This window comes from Ovis aries, chromosome 15 (genome assembly GCF_016772045.2).
Source record: "Ovis aries strain OAR_USU_Benz2616 breed Rambouillet chromosome 15, ARS-UI_Ramb_v3.0, whole genome shotgun sequence".
Lineage (NCBI taxonomy): Eukaryota > Metazoa > Chordata > Mammalia > Artiodactyla > Bovidae > Ovis > Ovis aries.
Window position 1 is genome coordinate 52,354,086 of NC_056068.1, and position 22,477 is coordinate 52,376,562.

General features: G+C 42.7%; 1 protein-coding gene across 6 annotated transcripts in view; it reads right to left on the bottom strand.

Annotated features, from left to right (window-relative positions):
• The window catches only part of P4HA3 (prolyl 4-hydroxylase subunit alpha 3), a 77,887-nt gene that overhangs the window by 19,798 nt on the left and 35,612 nt on the right, over nt 1–22,477 (bottom strand). For all 6 annotated transcript variants that reach the window (XM_042232757.2, XM_060400017.1, XM_060400016.1 and 3 more), the window contains 7 exons: nt 19,801–19,950; nt 14,796–14,847; nt 12,681–12,844; nt 12,260–12,436; nt 3,812–3,876; nt 1,425–1,584; nt 409–471 (listed from right to left, as the gene is read on the bottom strand). In XM_042232757.2, the coding sequence (XP_042088691.1) occupies nt 409–471; nt 1,425–1,584; nt 3,812–3,876; nt 12,260–12,436; nt 12,681–12,844; nt 14,796–14,847; nt 19,801–19,950 (831 nt within the window). The remainder of the gene's footprint in view (nt 1–408; nt 472–1,424; nt 1,585–3,811; nt 3,877–12,259; nt 12,437–12,680; nt 12,845–14,795; nt 14,848–19,800; nt 19,951–22,477) is intronic.

The following is a 22,477-nucleotide window of genomic DNA, read 5'->3' on the forward strand; positions in this document are numbered from 1 at the left end:
CAGCTCCACGACCTCATCATGGACCTTTAAAAGCTCCATGCTTTTAAACAGCAAGTAGTCTATGGGACCTCAAAGAAAGAGAACCACATCCCCTTTCTGTGTTGTTCAGGTCCCAGGATCTCCTGGCCTTCATGTAACGCTACTTCCCATCCTAATCACAGCCAACGACAAGGTCACAGTTAGGTCTACATAACGTCAGTTCTTTGAGGGCAGGAGCTGACATGTATTTTTTTATTCCTCCTATGGTGCCTAATGAGAGTGCTATATGAAACTTACAAACATCCTGGAGATTTTTTTCTGCTGTGAATATCACATAAAATCAGTATCTTATATTGCTTTGAAAACCATAAAATAAAAGAGAGAGGAATAATCATTAAGAAACCCCGGTCCCTCCAGAGGAAGACTCACATAGATCATAAATGTTGCGACCCGGTTCCCCGAGTTCATTCTGTACAGTGGGCTGCTTGGTGACTGAGACAAAAATAGAACACATCATTATTTTATGCAGAAGGCACCAGAGCGACAACCAGAAGGTACCGGTATTCCACCACAATACAGGGAGGAGAAAAATGGGGGAGTCCCAGACGGAGAGCTTGAGCTATACCTGGTCACCTATGTGCCTGTCTTGGCTGGCAGTTACTCAGTATACTTTTTTTCCTTTTACCAATTTATTAGATACACATATAAGTGAATTGTATACTAATCAAACTAAATTGCTTGTTAGTAGTGAAAGGCTTCCCTGATAGTTCAGCTGGTAAAGAATCCGCCTGCAATGCAGGAGACCCAAGTTCAATTCCTAGGTCAGGAAGAGCAGCTGGAGAAGGTATAGGCTACCCACTCCAGTATTCTTGGGCTTCCCTTGTGGCTCAGCTGGTAGAGAATCACCTGCAATGTGGGAGACCTGGGTTCGATCCCTGTGTTGGGAAGATCCCCTGGAGAAGGGAAAGGCTACCGACTCCAGTCTTCTGACCTGTACAGTCCATGGGGTAGCAAAGAGTCAGACACAACTAAGTGACTCTCACTTTTCAGTGAAAGGACTGGTGGTTCATTGTATCTTCAGATTTTTAGTGAAATAATATATAAAATGTTACAGATAATTATTCTGTAAACATGCCAAGTAATAAGACTGGAATTCCTAATTATTTGCCAAAGAGACATATTATTTTGTTACAGAAAAGTTTAACTGATATAATTTACATGTCATAAAATCCAGTCATTGTAGGAGTGTTTTTCAATGAGTTTTAGTAAAAAGATGAGTCAGCAGCTATCAGCTTGAAACTAAGACTTTCAGATCTACCTAGAACATGAACCTTTGTTCTAAAATTTCAGTGTTCCCTGGGGGCCCTATTAGAGCTCTGCCTCAGAGAAATAAATAATACCCTCTTTCCCTACCCCCCGGAGATGGTCACTGACCCCATAGTTACCGTAGCATGGTCAAAGTGAGGCTCATAGTGCCCTCCAATTCCATAGTTCACCACCTGGAGATACTCTGCGTAGGGGGGCTGGACATCAAGGCCCGTGAGGGCAGCAATGCGATGGTCAAGGGTCACCAGCACTGGGTCAACTGTGTCCTTCAGCCAGGCACTAAAACACACCACAAGTTGAAGCATTAGTGATCTGATGCCAGAAATGACTAACTGTGAATGAATGAATGATGTCAACTGCCAGAAGGAAGGCAGGCAGGGAGGACAGGAAATGCATTCATCCATCAAACAGGGGTGATAATATCTATTACAGAGACTTATGAAGATCATGACAGACTATGCTTATGAAAATGCTTTGTAGGCTGTAAGCTGGTGATTGCTGTAAAACGCAGAAAAATCTCTGTTCTGCTCTACTCCAAGACAAACCATGATAGGTCAAAGGCCAAAGAGCAAAGTTCAGTCTTTTTTCCTGAATGTCTTATTGAGGTTCTGATAAAGTGGAGGATTTGGGATCAGAATGTAGGTCCCTGGGAAGTAAGGAAGCAAACCAGTGCGTCTCCTAGGGAGATGGTGAGGGCTCTTAAGGGAAGTATCCCGGCACATCTGGGTCTATAAATGATGGATTAATTTGTTTATTCCTTTGTATAGAGTGCATGCATAGTGCTATGCTGTGGGAGCTAAGGTTTACAAAGGTACTCAAGACAAAGCTTCTGTGTTCAAAGAGCTCATTTGAAGAGACACACAAATATACACAAATACAACGAGTATAAATCGAAGTAGAAAAATGAGAACCAGCCCCTAAAGTCCTGAGCAGCAGAGAGGAATGAGATGTTAATTTTGACTGGCATGGCAGTAAGATGGATATGTAGGCCAAATTTTGAAGGGTGCATAAAATTTCAATAGATACAAAAAACATAGGGGTATTTCAGGCTGAAGAAATAGTGTAGGTGCAGATGCGGCGGGGTGACATATATCAACATGAAAGCATCTGGTCTATGAGAGAAGTAACGGGAAATCAGGCTAGAAGAGCAGGCTCAGGGCACGTTGTGTAAGCTGAGGACCCTGGGTTCAGGAATCTGGTCTTAGTGGATAACGAAGAGTCAGTGGAGGTTTCTGTGCAGGAAAACAATTTAGTGATTAGGAATTCACTGGTGACCTTTGAGGGAGAAGTTCTAGTGAAGCTGTGAGGACAGAAAGTGAAAGGTTAGTCACTCAGTCGTATCTGACTCTGCGACCCCATGGACTGTAGCCCGCCAGGCTCCCCTGTCCATGGGATTTCCCAGGCAAGAACACTGGAGTGGGTAGCCATTTCCTCCTCCATGAGACCTTTCCCACCCAGGAACTGAAGCCTGGTCTCCCACATTGTAGGCAGATTCTTTACCATCTGAGCCACTGGGAAGCCCTGTGAGGGCAGAACCCCAATTCAAATGAGTGCAATGTAGTGGCTGGGGGTGGGGGTGGTGACTGAGGGGAGGTAATGAGGGGCTCCGTCTCTTTACCTGGAAAGTAAGGAGAATACCACCTCCTTCCCCTGAAAGCAGAACAGAAAGTGGAATTTTCCCCTTGACACCTCAATGTCAGAAAGATTAGCAAAGCAATGAAGCTGAAGTTATATGGATCTTTCAAAACTTAGAAAATAACTTCCTAATGTAAAAGGTCCCAAACTTAGAAAATAACTTCCTAATGTAAACCAGACCAAGTAAGTTAAGCCAAAGGATTCTGAATCAAAGCTTTCATCACTCACTTCAGTTCCCAGACTACAAAAACCATCCACCCAGCCTGAGGTCTGGCCTCTCCCCAAGGACGTCCTCGCTGTCTCCCACGGCTCCGGTGGGGACCCTCCCCTTACTGTATCATCCATACTGTCCTTAGAGCGCAAACCAAGGGCTGCAGTGGGGCTGATGAGGGATGGAGGGGAGGGAATGCGGCTGGATCTTCCCCTCTAGAGAAGCCACCAGATCCAGAGATTCTGGCCTTCCCTCTTGCCTGAGTGGTGGCAAGTCACACTTTGAATATGAATCAGGAGGTGGAACTAGAATTCTGTAAAGTCAAATTTTGAATACAGACTTTCTGGAAAAGCAATCCTGCTTAGGAGAACAACTACATACTTAATTTTTGGTCTAGGGCTTAGAAGCTTTTTCAGCTCTTCCCCTAATGGTCTCCTAGTTAAGTCCTCAGACCAGGTAACAGCCTGTGAAAGGCCCTTGGGTGAGGGGAGTGGATATTGCTCCCTCTCAGCAAGAATGCACAGATAAAACCTGAACTATATAGGTTCTCCAGTGGAATCTCCGATGGCACCTGAATGACTGCTGCTGACCTTTAGTCATCTGTGCCAGGGCGGCCAGCAGGGGTGACCAGAGTCCCTGCCAAGGAAGGACCCCTCTTACCTCTTGCTGATGCGGTACTCCACTGGTAACTGCTTCTCACCTGACGCCACCACGGATCTCTGTAACTGGTGTGAAGGATGTAAGAGAAAGTCCAAGTGGTTACCACGCAAAGGGAAGGACTCTCATTTGCATAGACATTCCCCTCTCTTAGCATAAACCTAACAATCACCAGTTTCTCCTTAATTAAAGGATATTTTACACTCGCTACTAATTTAGTGATAGCTATTGATCTTGAAAATAAAATAATAATAAGTGACATAAAAACTCAGAGTTGACAGTAAACTTGAGCTTCATATCTGGTAAATACTAAATGTTCAAAAAATTCTGTTGGAACTAAAATAAAAGTGATTTTTAATCCCTTTTGCATCTACAAGACTGAAAGTTCTGTAAGAACAAGGCTGTTTCTTTTTTTTAATATTTATTTGACTGTGTCGGGTCTCAGTTGCGGCACGTGGGATCTTTCATTGCAGCACACAGATTCTCTAGTTGTGGCACATGGGTTTATTGCTTCACGGCATGTGGGATCATCTCAGTTCCCCAGCCAGAGATGGAACCCATGTCCCCTGCATTGCAGGGAGGATTCGTAACCACTGGACCACCCGAGAAGTCCCTAAGGGTTATTTCTTATTCATCTTTATATCCCAGTGTCTGGGTCAGCTAAGCTTTGACTTTAGTGTTGGTCAAATTAAATGACAATGACAGGACACGCTACCCTCAGAGACAGCCTGCTCCTTCTGAACAATTCAGATAAAATCCCTTCCTTACAGAGAACCAAAATCTGTTTTGCTTGCAGCTGCCTTTGTTATGGGGAAAAACAACCAAACAGGTCTGAAGTCACTAATTCAACTGAATGTCTCTATTTTGTTCTGAATGTTCGGATAGAAATTTTAAATTACTTTTAAATAAAGTAGGCTCTAATTGCAAAAATACTGTACCAAGGACAGAAAGAGAAGTATCTACATGAGGTTGTCTGCTCCTGCATCTGACACCAGAATGTCAGCTCCATGAGGGCAAGCGCTTGGCCCTTTTTCAGTGCTGTATCTCGAGGGTGCAGAATAGGCCAGGCAGGGAGTAGGTGCTAAATATTGGTGAAATGCATCCAGGAGTGAATGAACCAGTCTTGAGCCTAACGACACAGTCCTGGTGCTTCATGTGCAGTCAGAGTAGAGCATGGAGCAACAAAGGGCACCCTTTCCTTTCTCAGAGGCTTCAACAATATTACTGTTCCTGCTGCTAAACCAGGTAGAGAACCTTGGAAAAGGCTCTTCCCCTTCCCTAGACCCGTTTCCTCAGCTATAAAATGCAGCATGTGAACAACACACTCCTGGAGGCCTTCTCAGCCTCTCTGTCTATAATGCTAGGATGCAGAGAATTGGTAAGTGACTGATACCGTCTCTGTGTGGTCCTCTGTCTAGCTCCTCTCCCGAGCCTTCATAGTGAGGAGAGAGTCCCTGCTGCTCTTCTGGGACAATATCAATGGTTCAAAAACAGAATCGCCACTCCACTCTGCCAGCGCTCCCTTCCAGAGCCACACTGCATTCACACAATTATTTGTGTAAATTGTCTGTATACTGCACTATACACTCTGCATAACAATTATTTACTGTGCCTCCACAAGTCATTCATTTGTGGGGACAAATACTCACCGGTTGTTCTCTGACTAAGCACCGTGCTAGACATTGTAAACACAATATAGGATAACCATAAGTCATTCAGTGAGGCCCTGCTGGAAAAGTACAGGGTTACGGAAGGAACAACCAGCCATTCTTATGAAGGACAGGAAGGCTTCCCAGGATGCCCAAAAGACAACTGGAATCACACAGGTGAAAAGAGGCCGAGGGGAGAGTGCTTCTGGCGGAGAGAGGAGTGTGCGGGGAGGCCAGTGAGAGCACTGCCTGTTCATGGAGGCACAGTCGTTTAGTGCTTCTGGGGTGTCAGTGTAAGGGAGCATCTGCAGAAAGGGTGGCGGTAGCCAGGCCAAGGGGCTTTGTTATCATTTGAGAGCAAAGGGACCCATTAAAGAGTTTAAGCAATGGCTTGACTCAGCTGCAAGTGACCGGCTGCAGATTGCTCTAGCTGCAACAGGCATAATACAGGGCCAGGCATTCAAGGACAACATATGATCCCTGCTAGCTTACAGTCTGGCTGAGGGCGATGAGGGACTAACTCGCAAAACTGTGAGCAACTCCAGACAACACGTAAATGGCAGGATAAATGAAAATACCAAGCAACTGGAGACAAAAACTCTTGAGCTGAGACGAGGAAGGTTATTGGAGATGGCCCCAAAAAGTGCTCTGGAAAAAATGCTCCTACTGAAAGCATCTGTGAAAGTGGGCCAAGTGGTAAGGGCTAGGAAGCAAAAAGAGGTGTCCAGTTTCAACTGAGTCTTCAAGAATGGGCAGAATGCAGATGGGGGAGGAATGATGAGAGAGCAGAGAAATTCTTTTTTGAGAAACAGACAGTGAACAGGAGCAGAGAAATTCAACACAAGCCACTGAGGTGGCTTGGTTCCCGTGGGGCAGCCACTACCACACACACCCAGGACTTGTTCCTGGGCAAGCCAAAGGCGAGACAGGGCCCAGCAACCCTGGCAAGACACTTCTGGGGGAAGGGAGTGTGGCAAGGTCTGTGGATGCCAGACAGATGACCTGGCCACGGGAGATTAAATGAACATCTCCAAGTGTGCCGCCTGTCCTGTAACCACAGCAACAGAGTTGTCCTGAGGAAAAGGGAGCTTCAGGCCAAATGCTGCCGCTGGCTCACGGAGAAGCCAAAGATATTGAAAACACATCGTTCCAATTCACGGGGAGCTTAATGGCTTCAAAAACTTTCTGTACAAAGATTCCAGATTCGTCTGAAGAGCTTTTAGATGGAATTATTTTGCTATTCTGCTCCTCCAATTCTGTCTGCTGCCAAAGTCTCCCTCAAAATCTGCAGGCCTGATCAGGGCGCTCTCCGATTTCAAATTGTCCCACTGCTTCCCCTGGCTTTGGGATAAGATCCAAACTCCCCAGCGTGGTACTTCTGGAGCTTCTAATTGTGTCTCACCTTGCATCTCGCATCACCTCCCACACCCACCCCTGCCCACTTCAGCCCCTGGCTTCCCCCTACTCTCTCAACAGCACACAGCAGGCCTGCGCACGGACTGCCTGTCTTCCTGGAATATCCTTTGTCACCTTTCACTCGGATGAATCTCACATCCACGGGGAAGCCTCTGTTTTTCCTGGCCCCCCCGCCCCTATCTGCTCTTCACCTGACTGCCTTTCCCTTGGAGGAAGGTTCTCATTTTTATGCTGCTGTAGCACAACACCAATACCTATTACAGGATGTATCACAGTGCATTGTAAATACCTCTTTCCCCTTCTTCAGGAAGCTCTGAAATCAGGAGGAGCAATACTTAACCGTGTAACAGCCCAGAACCCAGTACAGCATCTAGCACACAGCACGCTCTGTTCTAGTGATGAATGACTGTCTGGCTGCCAGGGCAAACAGCACACCATGAAGGGCATGATGTCTGCTTTGACACAGGAATTCTGAAACTGTCTTATGTGCCATTTGTAAAGAGGCAATATACTTACAGCAGTGAGGTCAACTGCATGACCTTTCTAAATATTTGCCACACTTCCTGGATTTTAAATAACTTACTGGAATTCTGTCACCTCCACTAGCATTGTTCATAGTGATGCTTCCTAAGGCCCACTTGACTTCGCACTCCACGAGGACTGGTTCTAGGTGAGTGATCACACCATCGTGGTTATCCCGGTCATTGAGATCTTTTTGTATAGTTCTTCTGTGTATTTGTGCCACCTCTTCATAATATCTTCTACTTCTGTAAGGTCCACACTGTTTCTGTCCTTTATTGTGCCCACCTTTGCACGAAATGTTCCCTTGGTATCTCTAATTTTCTTGAAGAGATCTCTAGTCTTTCCCATTCTATTGTTTTCCTCTATTTCCTTGCATTGTTCACTTAAGAAGGCTTTCTTATCTCTCCTTGCTATTCTTTGAAACTCTGCATTCAGATGGATATATCTTTCCCTTTCTCCTTTGCCTTTCTCTTCTCTTTCCTCAGCTATTTGTAAGGCCTCCTTAGACAACCATTTTGCCTTTTTGCATTTCTTGGGGATGGTTCTGGTCACCACCTTCTGTACAATGTCATGAATCTCTGTCCATAGTGTTTCAGGCACTCTATCAGATCTGATCCCTTGAATCTTTTTGTCACTTCACTGTATAATCATAAGAGATTTCATTTAGGTCATATCTGAATGGCTTAGTGGTTTTCCCTACTTTTTTCAATTCAAGTCTGAATTACGCAATAAGGAACTGACGATCTGAGTCATAGTCAGCTCCAGGTCTTGTTTTTGCTGACTGTGTAGAGCTTCTCCATCTTCGGCTACAAAGAATATAATCAATCTGATTTTCAGTATTGACCATTTGGTGATGTCTATGTGTACAGTCATTTCTTGTATTGTTGGAAGAGTGTGTTTGCTGTGACCAGTGTGTTCTCTTGGCAAAACTGTTAGCCTTTGTCCTGCTTCATTTTGTACCCCATGGCCAAACTTGCCTATTACTCCAGGAATCTCTTGACTTCCTACTTTTGCATTCCAGCACCATATGAGGAAAAGGACATCTATTTTTGGTGTTAGTTCTAGAAAGTCTTACTGGGTCTTCATAGAACTGTTCAACTTCAGCTTCTTTGGCATTAATGGTTGGGGCACAGACTTGGATTCCTGTGATGCTGAATGGTTTGCCTTGGAAATGAACTGAGATCATTCTGTCATTTTTGAGACTACATCCAAGTACTGCATTTCGAACTCTTTTGTTGACTATGAGGGTTATTCCATTTCTTCTAAGGGATTCTTGACCACAGTCATAGATATAATGGTCATCTGAATTAAATTCACCCATTCCTGTCCATTTTAGTTCCCTGATTCCAAAAATGTTGATGTTCACTCTTACCATCTCCTGTTTGACCACTTCCAGTTTACCTTGATTCATGGATCTAACATTCCAGTTTCCTATGCAATACTGTTGGTTATAGCATCAGACTTTACTTTCACCATCACACACATCCACAACTGGGTATCGTTTTTTGCTTTGGCTCAGGCTCTTCATTCTTTCTGGAGTTATTTCTCCACTCTTCCCCAGTAGCATATTGGGCACCTACCGACCTGGGGGGTTCATCTTTCAGTGTTATACCTTTTTGTCTTTTCATACGTTCATGGGTTCTCAAGGCAAGAATGCTGAAATGGTTTGCCATTCCCTTCTCCAATGGACAACATCTTATCAGAACTCTCCTCTATGACCCATCCATCTTGGGTGGCCCTGCACAGCATGGCTCATAGTTTTATTGAGTGCTGCACTTAATATGCCAGCAAATTTGGAAAACTCAGCAGTACCCACAGGACTGGAAAATGTCAGTTTTCATTCCAATCCTAAAGAAGGGCAATGCCAAAAAATGTTCAAACTACCACACAATTGGGCAAAACCTTCAAACTAGGCTTCTACAGTATGTGAACCAAGAACTTCCAGATATACAAGTCTGGATTTAGAAACGGCAGAGGAACCACAGATCAAATTGCCAACATTCGTTGGATCATAGAAAAGGCAAGAGAATTCCAGAAATACATCTATTTCTGCTTCATTGACTATGCTAAAGCCTTTGACTGTGTGGATCACAACAAACTGTGTAAGATTCTTAAAGAGATAAGAGTACCAGACCACCTTACCTGCATCCTGAGAAACCTGTATGCAGGTCAAGAAGCAACAGTTAAAACTGGACATGGAACAACAGACTGGTTCCAAATAGGGAAAGGAGTACGTCAAAGCTATATATTGTCACCTTGCTTATTTAAATTATATATGGAGTCTATCATGTGAAATGTTGGGCCACATGAATCACAAGCTGGAATCAAGATTGCTGGAAGAAATAACAATAACCTCAGATATGCAGATTATACCATCCTAATGGCAGAAAGCAAAGAGGAACTAAAAAGCCTCTTGATGAAGGTGAAAGAGAGTGAAAAAAATGCCTTAAAACTCAGCATTCAAAAAACTAAGATCATGGCAAATAGATGGGAAAACAATGGAAATAGTGACAGACTCTATTTTTTGGGCTCCAAAATCACTGCAGATGGCCACTGCAACCATGAAATTAAAAGATGCTTGCTCCTTGGAAGTAAAGCTATGACAAACCTAGACATCATATTAAAAAGCAGAGACATTACTTTGCCGACAAAGGTCCATCTAGTCAAAGCTATGATTTTTCCAGTAGTCATGTATGGATGTGAGAGTTGATCATAAAGAAGGCTGGAAAGTGAAAGTGAAAGTCACTCAGTCGTGTCCAACTCTTTGCGACCCCATGGACTATACAGTCCATGGAATTCTCCAGGCCAGAATACTGGAGTGGGTAAGCGCTGAAGAATTGATGCTTTTGAACTGTGGTGTTGGAGAAGACTCTTGGGAGTCCCCTGGACTGCAAGGAGATCAAACCAGTCCATTCTAAAGGAAATCAGTCCTGAATATTCATTGGAAGGCCTGATGCTGAAGCTGAAGCTCCAATACTTGGCCACCTGATGCAAAGAGCCAACCCATTGGTAAAGACTCTGATGCTGGGAACGATTGGGGGCAGGAGGAGAAAGAGATGACAGAGGATGAGATGGCTGGATGGTATCACCAACTCAATGGACATGAATTTGAGCAAACTCCAGGAATTTGTGAAGGACAGGGAAGCCTGGTGTGCTACAGTCCGTGGGATCTCAAAGAGTTGGACACAACTGAAGGACTGAATAACAACAACACTTTCTGGAGGACTAACTCCCCTCCCCATCAACATAAAGCCTGGCACAGTGGCTGCAGAGCCTTCTCCATGGAAGAAGGAGATATACCCGCCAAGCTGACTGCAGTGTTGGCTACAAGCCTTGCTTTAAGCAGGGAAATGTGGATGGAAGTAATGCCTGGTGCTTCCAAGCAGAAGCTTTACAAGCCAGCTAGTAGTTTGCCATCTTTGCCTTTTTCCTCTCCCATGAGATGGCAATGTTCCAGACAGAGGCTGCTCTGTTGGGCTGGGTCCGAAAGTAAAGACAACATGGGGCAGAGCAGCAACCAGCACAAGACAGACACACAATGTGAGGACCAAGCCAGCCTCTACTGCTGTTGTCCTCCCTGAGATTTGGGGGTTGCTTGTTACTGTTAGAGGAAACCCTAACTGTAACTGCCTATTCTGTAGGCACCATCTGTGTGAGTTATTTTATAATAGGAGGTTCTGATAAGGAACACGAAACTAATAAGACAGTACCAACCAGAAGAATTTGGGAAAATTCATCTCACATGGAGATACCACATGTCCTACCACCTCCCAGAATCCTCCTTGCTGGAATCCATCTTGGCTGAGCAATGTGTGCACCACCAGGAAGGACCCTGAGTCAGAATGATTGCCCAGAGGCAACCTGGAAACTAATCCCATCACCAAAAAAAAAAAAAAAAGACTGCACGCCACATGGCAGAGCAGTCCTCCTGGGTTCCCTTACCTTCCTGCTCTCTGCTCAAGCACCTTTTCCCAATAAAGCTTCTTGCTTTGTCAGCACGTGTATCTCCTTGGACAATTCATTACCGAGTGTTAGGCAAGAGCCCACTTTCAGGCCCTGAAGGGGGTCCCTCCACTTCCTGCAACATTACCAAATAAATGTAACAGCCTAAGTTAACTGATACATAAAGGCTGAATAGCAGAGCAGCAATCAGTGTACTTCTGGGTTCCAATTCTGGGCCAAGCCATATACGTGACCCGAGGTCTCTTTCCCTCTCCGGGCCTCGGATTTCTTTTTAATAAAATAATGAAGTTTAACTAAATAATCTTCATGCTTTTTTTCTGTGCTAGGAAATCTCTCCTTTCCCCTGTCATTTGACCCCTTTTCTTCCTTTCTCTTTTTGTTTTTGGCCACACCAAACAGCTCGTGGGATCTTAGTTCCCCATCTAGGAGTCAAACTCAGGCCCCAGGCAGGCATTAAAAGCGCTGAGTCTTAACCACTGAAACACCACAGAATTCTCCCACCTTTTTTTTCCTTCTATCACTTATATGGAATGATTGATACTGGGGATGGGGGGCTTCCTTTAATTTTTTTAGATTAAATTTACATACAGTGATATACATAGATCTCAAGAGTACCATTTGCTGAGTTTTCACAAACATACAACCATGTACTCCACATCCCTAACAATATATTGAAAGCACATTGTGAACACCCCAGAAAATCCCCTTGTACCTTTCTCAGCCAGAAGCAACCACGACTGTGAGTTTTTTCACCGCTGATTAGTTTTATGGAATGACTGGTATTTTGAACTCCTGAACAGATGAACTATCTAGTTGTTCAGGCTGCCTATTCTCACACTTCTGAACATCAGTCATGCAAAGAAACAAAGGGAGATTCTCGGCAGGCCCTGGGGACACTCACCCATGGTTCTGCAAGCCCTCTGATCTTCTGAGCCTCAGCATCACTGACAAAGTCATGGTAGAGAACAACATAGGGCTCCAGGTGGATGACCTCCTTCCGTACCGGCTGGAGCAGCAGGTAGGGACTGGAACTAGTCTCATAGGAGCAGTAGAGGCTGGGGATCTGGTAGTGAGTAGGCTGAAAGGAAAGACTAGAATCAGCTTAGAAGAAGAAGGGTCTAGAAGTGGAAACCAATTTATGGGAACTCCAGCATAAAAAACCTGAAATTCAGGAGATTCAGAATTCAGTCACTGATGCTGTCCAAGTGAGCTTTATTATTTTTTTTTAACGCACCAGTTTTTCTCTTCAAATTGTGCCAATTCTACCTTTTCTCCCATCCCCCAAGCTGGTTCCCCCTTTTTCTTCCCGTGAGCAGTGGTACCTGGGAACCCAGGGTCTGACATAACCCCTCGTAGGTGTCCCTGGTCTGCAGGTGGGGCACATTGGGTCTCTGCATGACAGTCTCTGCTACAGCCTGGTTAGGGCTCTCCGCCAAGAGCTTTTCATACTTCAAGACATTTCTGGCCACCCTCTTATTATCTGGGCCTGGAAGAAATCAGCAGGGAAAAATACGAATTAACAGATTAACAAACAGTGGTCCCAGGGAGTGCTGCCAAGGTTTCCTGCAGCTTCACTGTTACACACCACCAGCACCTGGACAACTTCCTATGTCCATGCACAGGAGGATGTAAGGCCCTCACCCCTAGAGTAGGATTAAGCAGGGCCTGGTAGAGCTGAAGGAACACTCTTAGACCAAGGGATCATGAGGATGGGGCTGCAGGATTGTGTGATGGTCAGTTTTATGTACAGGGAAGAAGCTTCAATCATTCATTCACCCATCTACTCAGTAACTCTCCGGTGCTAGAGGCTAAACTCTCAGAGTTTAGAATCTATCAGAGAAAAGACACATTAACTACATACAACACAACACAAGAAAGTGCTATGAAAGAGAAGTCCAGAGAGCCAAAGCCTACGGCAGAGAGACTCGCTCTATTCTTCCCTAGAGAACTGGAAGCTAAATTATTCCCAGCTCTACTAGATTCCTCAGAATCCCTGCCTGGCCTAGACACAACAGAGCAGTATGGGAAAAAGGTGTTCTAGACTTTGGTTCTAGCCAAGGTCCCGACAGGGATCTTGTGTCTTGTCTGTGCCCACTTTAGGTGCAGATCCGCCATGAGTTGGCAGTACCCATGGCCAGTAGCCTCTGCATTATCTCAGTGTGTCTCGGTAGGAGGAGCTCCACTGCTGTAAGGGTCACAAAGCATCTTTCTCTGAGGAGCTCAATGTGCTTCTAACCACTTCCACCATTACCATCATTCTGGCAAACAAGGGGACAGAAATTATCATCCTTTTTTTAACCAAAGGAGAAATGAAGTTTGGAGGAATAGAAACAGTGGGCCCAAAATACCAATGAAAATATTGTGAGACCATTTATGGAACAAGGAATTTCAATTTGCTGTGTCTACTTATTCACCTTTAATAGTGCACAATTTACATTCTCTGGGATATGCAGAGATTTTAATAGTTCAAGCACAAAAAAATAGAGGGGCTGGGTTATCACTTTGTCTGTACCACTAACTGTCCACATGTTTCCAGACCACACAGCTACTGCCTTATCCTACTGTTTGCCAAACTATCACAAAGTAATAACTTTACTAAATGTATTCATTAAAAAGTGATACATATTTTTGTGAAGTTCTACAGGAAATACATCATAAATACTGAGTTGGCCAAAAAGTTTAGGGTTTTAACAACCTTTTTGGCCAACCTAATTTTGTGAATGGTTATTACGTATCTTAACATACCTGATACATATACATATCTGTATATACACATATTTGTAACATGTACCTATTTTTTAGTATTCATCTTATTAAAAGAAAACCTGGGAAGCCATCTATCTCCAAAATTTTAAGCAAAAATATCTAAGCAGAGTTAAGCTAGCAAATCTCTCTCCCAGTTTAACTCTGGTGAAACGCTGCCTGAGAGGGTTGAAGCTGAACTCTGTGGCCAGCTGGGCAGGAGGCTTGCATAGCAGAGTGAGCTCCAGTATAAAGAGAAGAATTGCTATCTTTCTGTGAGCAGCCAAAGTGAACAACCCTGCTGAGTCGCTCTCCTTCTTGCACACACAGCTCTCATTGACTGCACTCGTTCCCAGGTCTATTCCCAAAACCTGGATCTTTAAATGTCCCTGAAGAAATTGGCTCCCAACCTAGGACTTGTTCCCCACTGAAGCAACACTAATACGTATGACTCAATAGGGGTGGAGGAGGAAGGCATACTCTGGTATCTTTTTCTTAGCACTTCCAATGAACTTAAAAACTACCCCTGCTGCACTGAACAGTATGTTAAGATTTAATCAAAAATCAGAAATGTGCCTTGGATTATGAAATTCAAAAAATAAAAATAGCTATACTTCATCTGCAGGGATGAAAGGCCAAGAGCAAGAAGGATTTCCCACAGGTCTGACCTGTGGTTATCTTTTACCATTACGTACTGTACAGAAGAAACTCCCGGGAAAGGTTGAGGGCACACAAAACATTTCCTGCCTGTAAAAAAAGAAAAAAGGAAAAGAGTGAGTTAACGGCGCTGAGGATATCTCCCCTAACGAACCATTAAATGGATTTAAAAAAAAACTCTAAAATAAGCTTCCCAATAGTAGATAGTAAGACTCACTGAAATGAGCTGCAGACTAAAATGTAGAGGTTCTCTGTCCTAATTCAGGATTTGCAGCCCTGATGCAAATCAGGTCTCCTCAGTTTCCTCATTTACAAATGACTTATTACCACCCTTACCAGGGAAGGGAGAAAAATAAATAAAAATAAACTTTCTTAAAATTCCCTCAAATCTTTCAAAGCATGCAAAACCATGTAATTGTAGAGTGTTGTTATTTTGGTATATTTTATTAGTAAACGTTAATATGGAACTGCAACAATCCTACTAAGAATATGATGTGTTCTCCAGGTTCAGAACTTCTGAGAATCCATAAAGTTAGTGAGAGGAAGCAAAAGGAAGAGCTAAACCTGAACCATTCCCACTGCATAGCAATGACTCTCCCTGCAGCCATTCAACCTTGGGCTACACACCGTTGAAAGTAAACACGGGCTTTCCAGACAAGTCTGGGGAACAGAACTCGGGGCGGGTGGGCTGTCATCCTGCTCTGGGTGCTGTGAAATGATGATAAGTCACTAGACCTGTATTTCCTTTTGATCATTTCGCTTTTGCATGTTAAAAAAATGCATTTTTAATGATAAAAGCAAGAAGAAGGATACTATAAAACATATGAGAAATGGGGGTAAAGGTTTCACTGAAACCCAGACAGTTCAAAAACTTTGGAACAATACATACTGTGTACACAGTTACAGTCATATTTATTACACATTTTCATATCCTGATTGTTTCCCTCTACAGTGTAATCCAGAGTACTTTATATATTTTTACATAGTCCTCAGAAACAGCATTTTTTAATTAGTACTTTTCACTGTGGTAAACATAAATTTACCATCTTAATCATTTCCAAGTGTACAGGTCAGTAGTACTAAATATATTCACACTGTTGTACAAAGGACCTCCAGAGTTTTCTCATCTTGCAAAACTGAAACTCTACTTATTAACAACAACTCCCAATTATCTCCTCCCCACCTGCCCCTGGTAACTATCACTCTACATTCTGTCTCTATAAATTTGACTCTTCTAGAAATCTCATATAAATGGAATCAAACTATACTTGTCTTTTTGTGACTGGTTTCACTTAGCATAATGTCCTCAAGTTTCACTTACATGGTAGCATGTGTTAGAATTTCCTTCTTTTTAAAGACTGAAGGTATTCCACTGTACATAGACACTACATTTTTCTTGTCCATTCACCCACTGATGGATACTTGGAAAGCTTCCCACCTACTGGCGGTTGTGAACAGTGCTGCTACGAACATGCGTGTACAAGAGAGATAGCATTTTTAATGGCTGCATATCACTCCATCCAGAAGCTCCATCACAATCTCACCATTCCACCACTGTTAGGCATATAGACTGTTTCTAATTAATTAATATCATGATTATTCTGTTGTGTACTTAACAGACGGGTAGTTAATCTACTAATATCTTATAATGTCAGATATTAACTCAGGGTTATAGATTTTCAAACCCTTTGAGATGAAGAAAGCTAAAATATTAATTTTATATATTTTTAAAACTCAAGGGCTTTATCAGGAGATAAAATTATGTTTTATCAAGAACAGTTAGAGCTACTTTTGATATCCCAGTTAAATTTCTCTGGAAATGTGTATAGTAAATAATGTTCAATGAAAAAGCAGAACACACACTTGTGTATATTGTAAAGACAGCTTACATTTATTGAGAACATATGTGCTATGAATGGGTTAAGGGCTTTACGTGTATTAGCTCATTTAATCCTCATGCCGACCCTTTGAGGTGAGCGCTGAATGTGCCAACTACAAACTGGCACTTGCCATGGGCACGTCCATCTATATCCACAAGGATTAAATCACGAGCTGCAGCAGCTACTGGCTTTCAACACGCCCCTGAAAATAGTTCAGGGTGGAGAGCAGAAATGAGGCACTCTGCACACTGGGAAAAACCAGCAGAACAGGTCTTCATATAGTTAGATATTTTCAGAAGCTGATTTTATAAGCCCAATTCTTGTATTTCCTCATATCTAGAAAAGCACTAAAAATTTTCATGGTGACAACTGCTCCTCAAGACTAACAGAAACTTTCTGCAAAAAAAAAATATATATATATATATTTGTGTTTGATTGCATGCACTCCCCTTTCACTAAAATCACATATATACTGACCTTTTCCCTAACCTCTTTGGAGCAGTTTCTCAGAGCTATCTGAGGTGCTGTCTCCTGGGCTACAGTCCTCATTTTGCCCCAAATAAAACCTGATGCACAACTCTCACACTGTGCATTTTTTTAAGTCAACAAAGGGTAGCAGAATATGCCATCCCCAAATATGCTTCTTTGGCATAAGGATTATTTTGAGCTAATTATTTTGAGAAACATCAGAGATACAGGAGAAGTTTTTTAAACCACAGTAGAAACTACGCTTTCATAAGGGAAATTTATATTTACAATGGAAATCTCCTTTTGTGAGGGTTATCTCCCCCGTGTACCTGAAAGAGAAGGATGACTCTGCATCACAAGAAAACCTTACCAGTGGAGAAGGCACCCTAAATCTATTGGTACCTAACAGCCTTACTCTTGCTTGCTTGGTCTGGTCACCTCCCAGAACCGGCTCCTCCATACCTTTCCTTCTTTTGTCTTTAGCTGGATACATCATATTTAAGATGAAGGTTTAGATCCTCTCAGAGAGCTACTCATGCCTTGCCCCTCAGTATCTCCCATGTCTACAGGAGGTATACATGTTAGTTAACTCATGTTTATTGTTCCTCTTATTAATCTGTCTTATATTACAGGGAGGGCTCAGCCAAAAACTCAGAAGGTTATGGGGAAAATTATTTCCACACTCCCACGTTATCATTACTATTCTCCTTTAAAGTTAAGAAAATTAGGGACTTCCCTGGTGGTCCAGTGGTTAAGAATCTGCCTTCCAATGCAGGGGACACAAGTTCGATCCCTGGTCGGGGATCTAAGATCCCACATGCTGCAGAGCAACTAAGCCCACGGGCCGCAACTACTGAGCCTGTGCACCAAAGATCCCAAGTCCAGCAATTAAAACCCAATGCAAAAAAAAAAAAAACAACAAAAAACCAATGCAGCCAAATAAACACATAAATAAAAGTAAATAAGTATTTTTTAAAAATAGAAGAAAGAAGAAAAGTCTGATCACAGAGGAAAACTGAAGCTTTAAAACAAAAAGAAAGAAAATTAAGGTCTAGGGAGGTTAAGTAAGTTACCCAAGTTTTCACAGAACTTAAACCTACGTCTGCCTGACTTCAGAGCCTATAGTTTAGTTACTACACACTGTTTCTCATTATTTGTAGTTACTGAAATGATTTTTTACTAAAACATATCCTGAAAATGTATTAAATGATAGTACTACATATAATATGATATATTATACTTTTTGTGGTGTATATAGATACACAATTTTATATGATAATGAAAGATCCATGAGGAACATTCATCCCTAATTTACTAGTGGTAAAAAGGGGACCAGAAATTGCCTATAAGACAATACCAATGTGTTTTACTATTATGGCATAAACACACACACACACACACTATAAGAGCACAAAGAAGGAGAGTCTGAGGGGTCTAAAAAGAATTAAAGAAGGCTTCACAAAATAGGAGACATTTGAGCTACACCTGCTAAGATGAATAACAGTTACCAGACAAAGCACAACTGTAGAATGGGAGAGTTTACAAGTGAGAAGAAGAGAAATCTAAGTTATCATAGGGGGAAAAAAAACCAAAACTATTAAACTATTAAATGTATCTGAAACTCTATCTTTCAGAATGGGCTGCTTTAGTTTATCTTCTCTGAGTCTCCATATCAATTCTCCATTTTCTTCTGTTAAAATTAAATTACTTCTCACCCTTTATTGCATCACAGTGACTCTATTTCAGCTTTAATAGCAATTAAACAGGAGAGATAGGAAGAGCACCTTGGAAAGTTTTACAACAAAGAGCCAGGAACTTCTATGAGAAGAAAAGGACCATTTGCAGCACTGAGACTAAATCTGTTTTGGCAGCAAAACACAGGTTTGGACCACCCACATCCTCCTCCCTTTCTCAGGAAAAGGGGGAAAGAAAAAGGAATGTGTGGAGCAGAAATGGTTTATTAGTTCTGGAAACTCTAGGGAACTGACTCTGTAGTGATTTTTCCAGCCTATTCTTAAAGACTGTACAACTCTGGGGGACGTGGGGTTAGGATGGCAGCTCCCACAAGAAGAGATATGAGCTTTCATGAGGGACACAACAGATCACAGGTCAATAGTGCCAATGAAAATCAACACCTACAGGAGGCAATGAGCTGATGCTCTGGACCAATGACACCAGCTCTGTATCTGGACACGATTCATGTCACAGTTGGACTTGACAGTAGATGGGAGAAGATAACAGTCAAACTTCTTCCTTGACATTGGCAATATCATGGCGAGAGTTATGAATTGTTGAGAGTGCCAAAGAGTGACCTGCATTGACTATGAAGCCACTAAACGTTTGTAAATGCAGCTGCTGCTGATACAGGTGAGAAACCACCTCCGACATTGGAGATGATGATTTTAAAGTAGTCAGTGCATTAGAAAGAGTACTGAGGAAGAAATAGACTCAGGCTCTAATCTGACCTCTGTGAGCTTTGTAACAATTTAGGAATTCTTTGGAGGTTCAGTTTACTCACATGAGAAATATGGAAATAATAATAATTAAAAAAAAACTGCCCTGCCTGACACATTCAGTCCTGTTGGGAAGATGAAATAAATTAAGAGACATGAAAATGCTGAAAAAGTGGTAAAGCAGATATAAAGCATTATGGTTACTGTGATGAAAGGAGTGGGTCTCTTGCTTACTCCCCTACCTGGAAATAGGCAAAGGCCAGGTGATCCAAGGCATCCTCAAGACTTGCCTCATCCTCTGTCTTCCATTCTCCATAAGAGCCTCGGAAGAGACTGACGGCCTCCTCTAGCCATGGAATGGCATGGTAGTAATCCCCCATGTCATAGGCCACCTGCAGGGAACATAAGTACCATCACTAAAGTTGAGTCCACAGGTAGAGAAAGGAAATAACAATGCAAAAATGTGAGGGGCCTTTGAAACCCAAGAAGGCAAGTTTTCTTCCCAACTCATTTAAGTTAAATATGCTAAGCATCTATTATATACAAGACAATGTAACTAGGTGTGGAGAATACTGAAGTGTTCTCACATTTAAAAAATTTATATTGTACTTCCTTGATAGTCCAGTGGTTAAGAACCAGCCTGCCAATGCAAGGGACACAGCCCTGTCCCTGGTCTGGGAGGACTCCACATGTTGAGAAGCAGCTGAGCCAATGAGCCACAACTGCCGAGCCCATGCTCTGGAGCCCATGCTCTGGAGCCCATAAGCTGCAGCTACTGAAGCCCACATGCTCTAGAGCCCATGCTTTGCAACAAGGGTACGTGTGTGCTCAGTCGTGTCAGATTCTTTGTGACCCCATGGGCTGTAGCCCACCAGTCTCCTCTGCCCATGGAATCTTCCAGGCAAGAATACCAGGGTGGGTTGCCATTTCCTACTCCAGGGGATCTTCCTGACCCAGGGATTGAACCTGCGTCTCTTACATCTCCTGTATTGGCAGGCACATTCTTTACCACTGCACTACCTGGGAGGCCACTGCAACGAGGGGTCTGCACGCCGCAACTAGAGAGTAGCCCCCACTCGTCACAACTAGAGAGAGCCCAGGTGCAACAACAAAGACTCAGCACAGCCAAAAATGGGAGGTGAGAAATACGAACTGAACTAACTAGAATACTGAGCAGAATGGCACAATTACTTGAAAGAAATATGTATGACGTGCTGTGGAGGCATAAAGAAAGGAGGAGACTTGAGAATCTCAGCAAGCTTCATGGAAGAAGTGCCACCTGAAGAATGGATATATGTATGTATAACTGATTCATTTGCTGTACAGAAGAAAATAGCACAACACTGTAAATCAACTATACTCTAGTAAAGCGAAGTCGCTCAGTCGTGTCCAACTCTTTGCAACCCCATGGACTGTAGCCTACCACAATCCTCCATCCATGGGATTTTCCAGGCAAGAGTACTAGAGTGGGTTGCCATTTCCTTCTCCAGAGGATCTTCCCAACCCAGGGATTGAACCTGGGTCTCCCACATTGTAGGCAGATGCTTTACCATCTGAGCTACCATGGAAGTTATACTCCAATAAAAAATATAGAACTAAGAAAAAAATGCCATCTGAGTCTTCCTTAAACAAGGAAAAGAATTTCAATGAGCAGAGATTGGGATGAAGGGCATTTTATGATGAGGGAATGGTAGAAACAGAAGCCAAAATCAAGAATGTGTTCAAGTAGTATATTGTGACTATAGTCTAAGGCAAAGCGAAGCAGGGAATAAACATAAAAAGGCTACATGGGCTTCACTAATTAGAGTTGTGACTGTCATGTTTTTAGGAAGATATTGCTGGGATCAATGTGACTAATGAATTAAATGCATTTATTTATTTATTGTATTTATAATGTACCTGGAGATTCCTGCCCTTAAAGAGCTTGCAATCAACCAAGGGGCACGTGAGTAAACCAGTAATTGTGACATAATGCATTAGACACCTTAATGAAGGTGGACACTGGAATGCTGTGAGAGCTCAGTGCAACATGCACTAGACATAGCTCCTGTCTCCTAAGAGCTTACAGCTAACTAGAATACCAGACCTGCAGGTGGAATTTCCTGGAAATTGATGTCAGAAACAGCATGGAATTACAGAGTCACAGATTTGGAAGGCCTCTTGCAAACTGATCTAATTTAGGCGTAATTCCCCACAGGCAGAAAAACAGCAGAACCTGGAGATACTGCAATTCTGCTGCCCAAACAGCAAGTCCATTCCTATCCCCATCTGCCATTAGCCTGCTGTGTTATCTTTCTGGTCCTTAAGTTTCCTATTTGAAAAACATTAATTTGAAGAATAACCAAAAATTGACTGAAATTTTCCTGCTAAGTTAACAATTTATCTAAGTCTTAGCAACATGGCAGACAGGTAACTGGAATCCATCCTTAATCACAAAGACTTAGAAATTTTGAATAAAATATAAAAAGTATTTAATCATATATTTTCTAGAAAGACTGGGAAATATCCAAGTACCAGAAATAAAAGAGAAGCTGAAAATCCAAGTAACAAGCTGATGAGCAAATGCTGAAGCTGCCTGGGATGGGGTGGGTGTTAGTCCTAGTAACCTCCGTGTTAGTCCTAGTAACCTCCGTACTTGGTAGTCTGAGGTTATAATGCCCACAGGAGGACAGTACACGAGCCTTTTGTAGACCTCAAAAAACTTAAAAACTGGATTTAAGACACACTCATAAAACTGAAACCCATGAAAAACTACACTTTAAGGGAAAGAATTGACCAGAAAAATAATCTATCCACTGCGACAAGGAGACAAGAAAGTTGGTTTGTTTCTGTCTGGTTTCAATTCAGAGAAATAGATAATGGAAACAACCTAAGGGTCCATCAATAGACGAATGAATGAATAAGATGATACACACACAC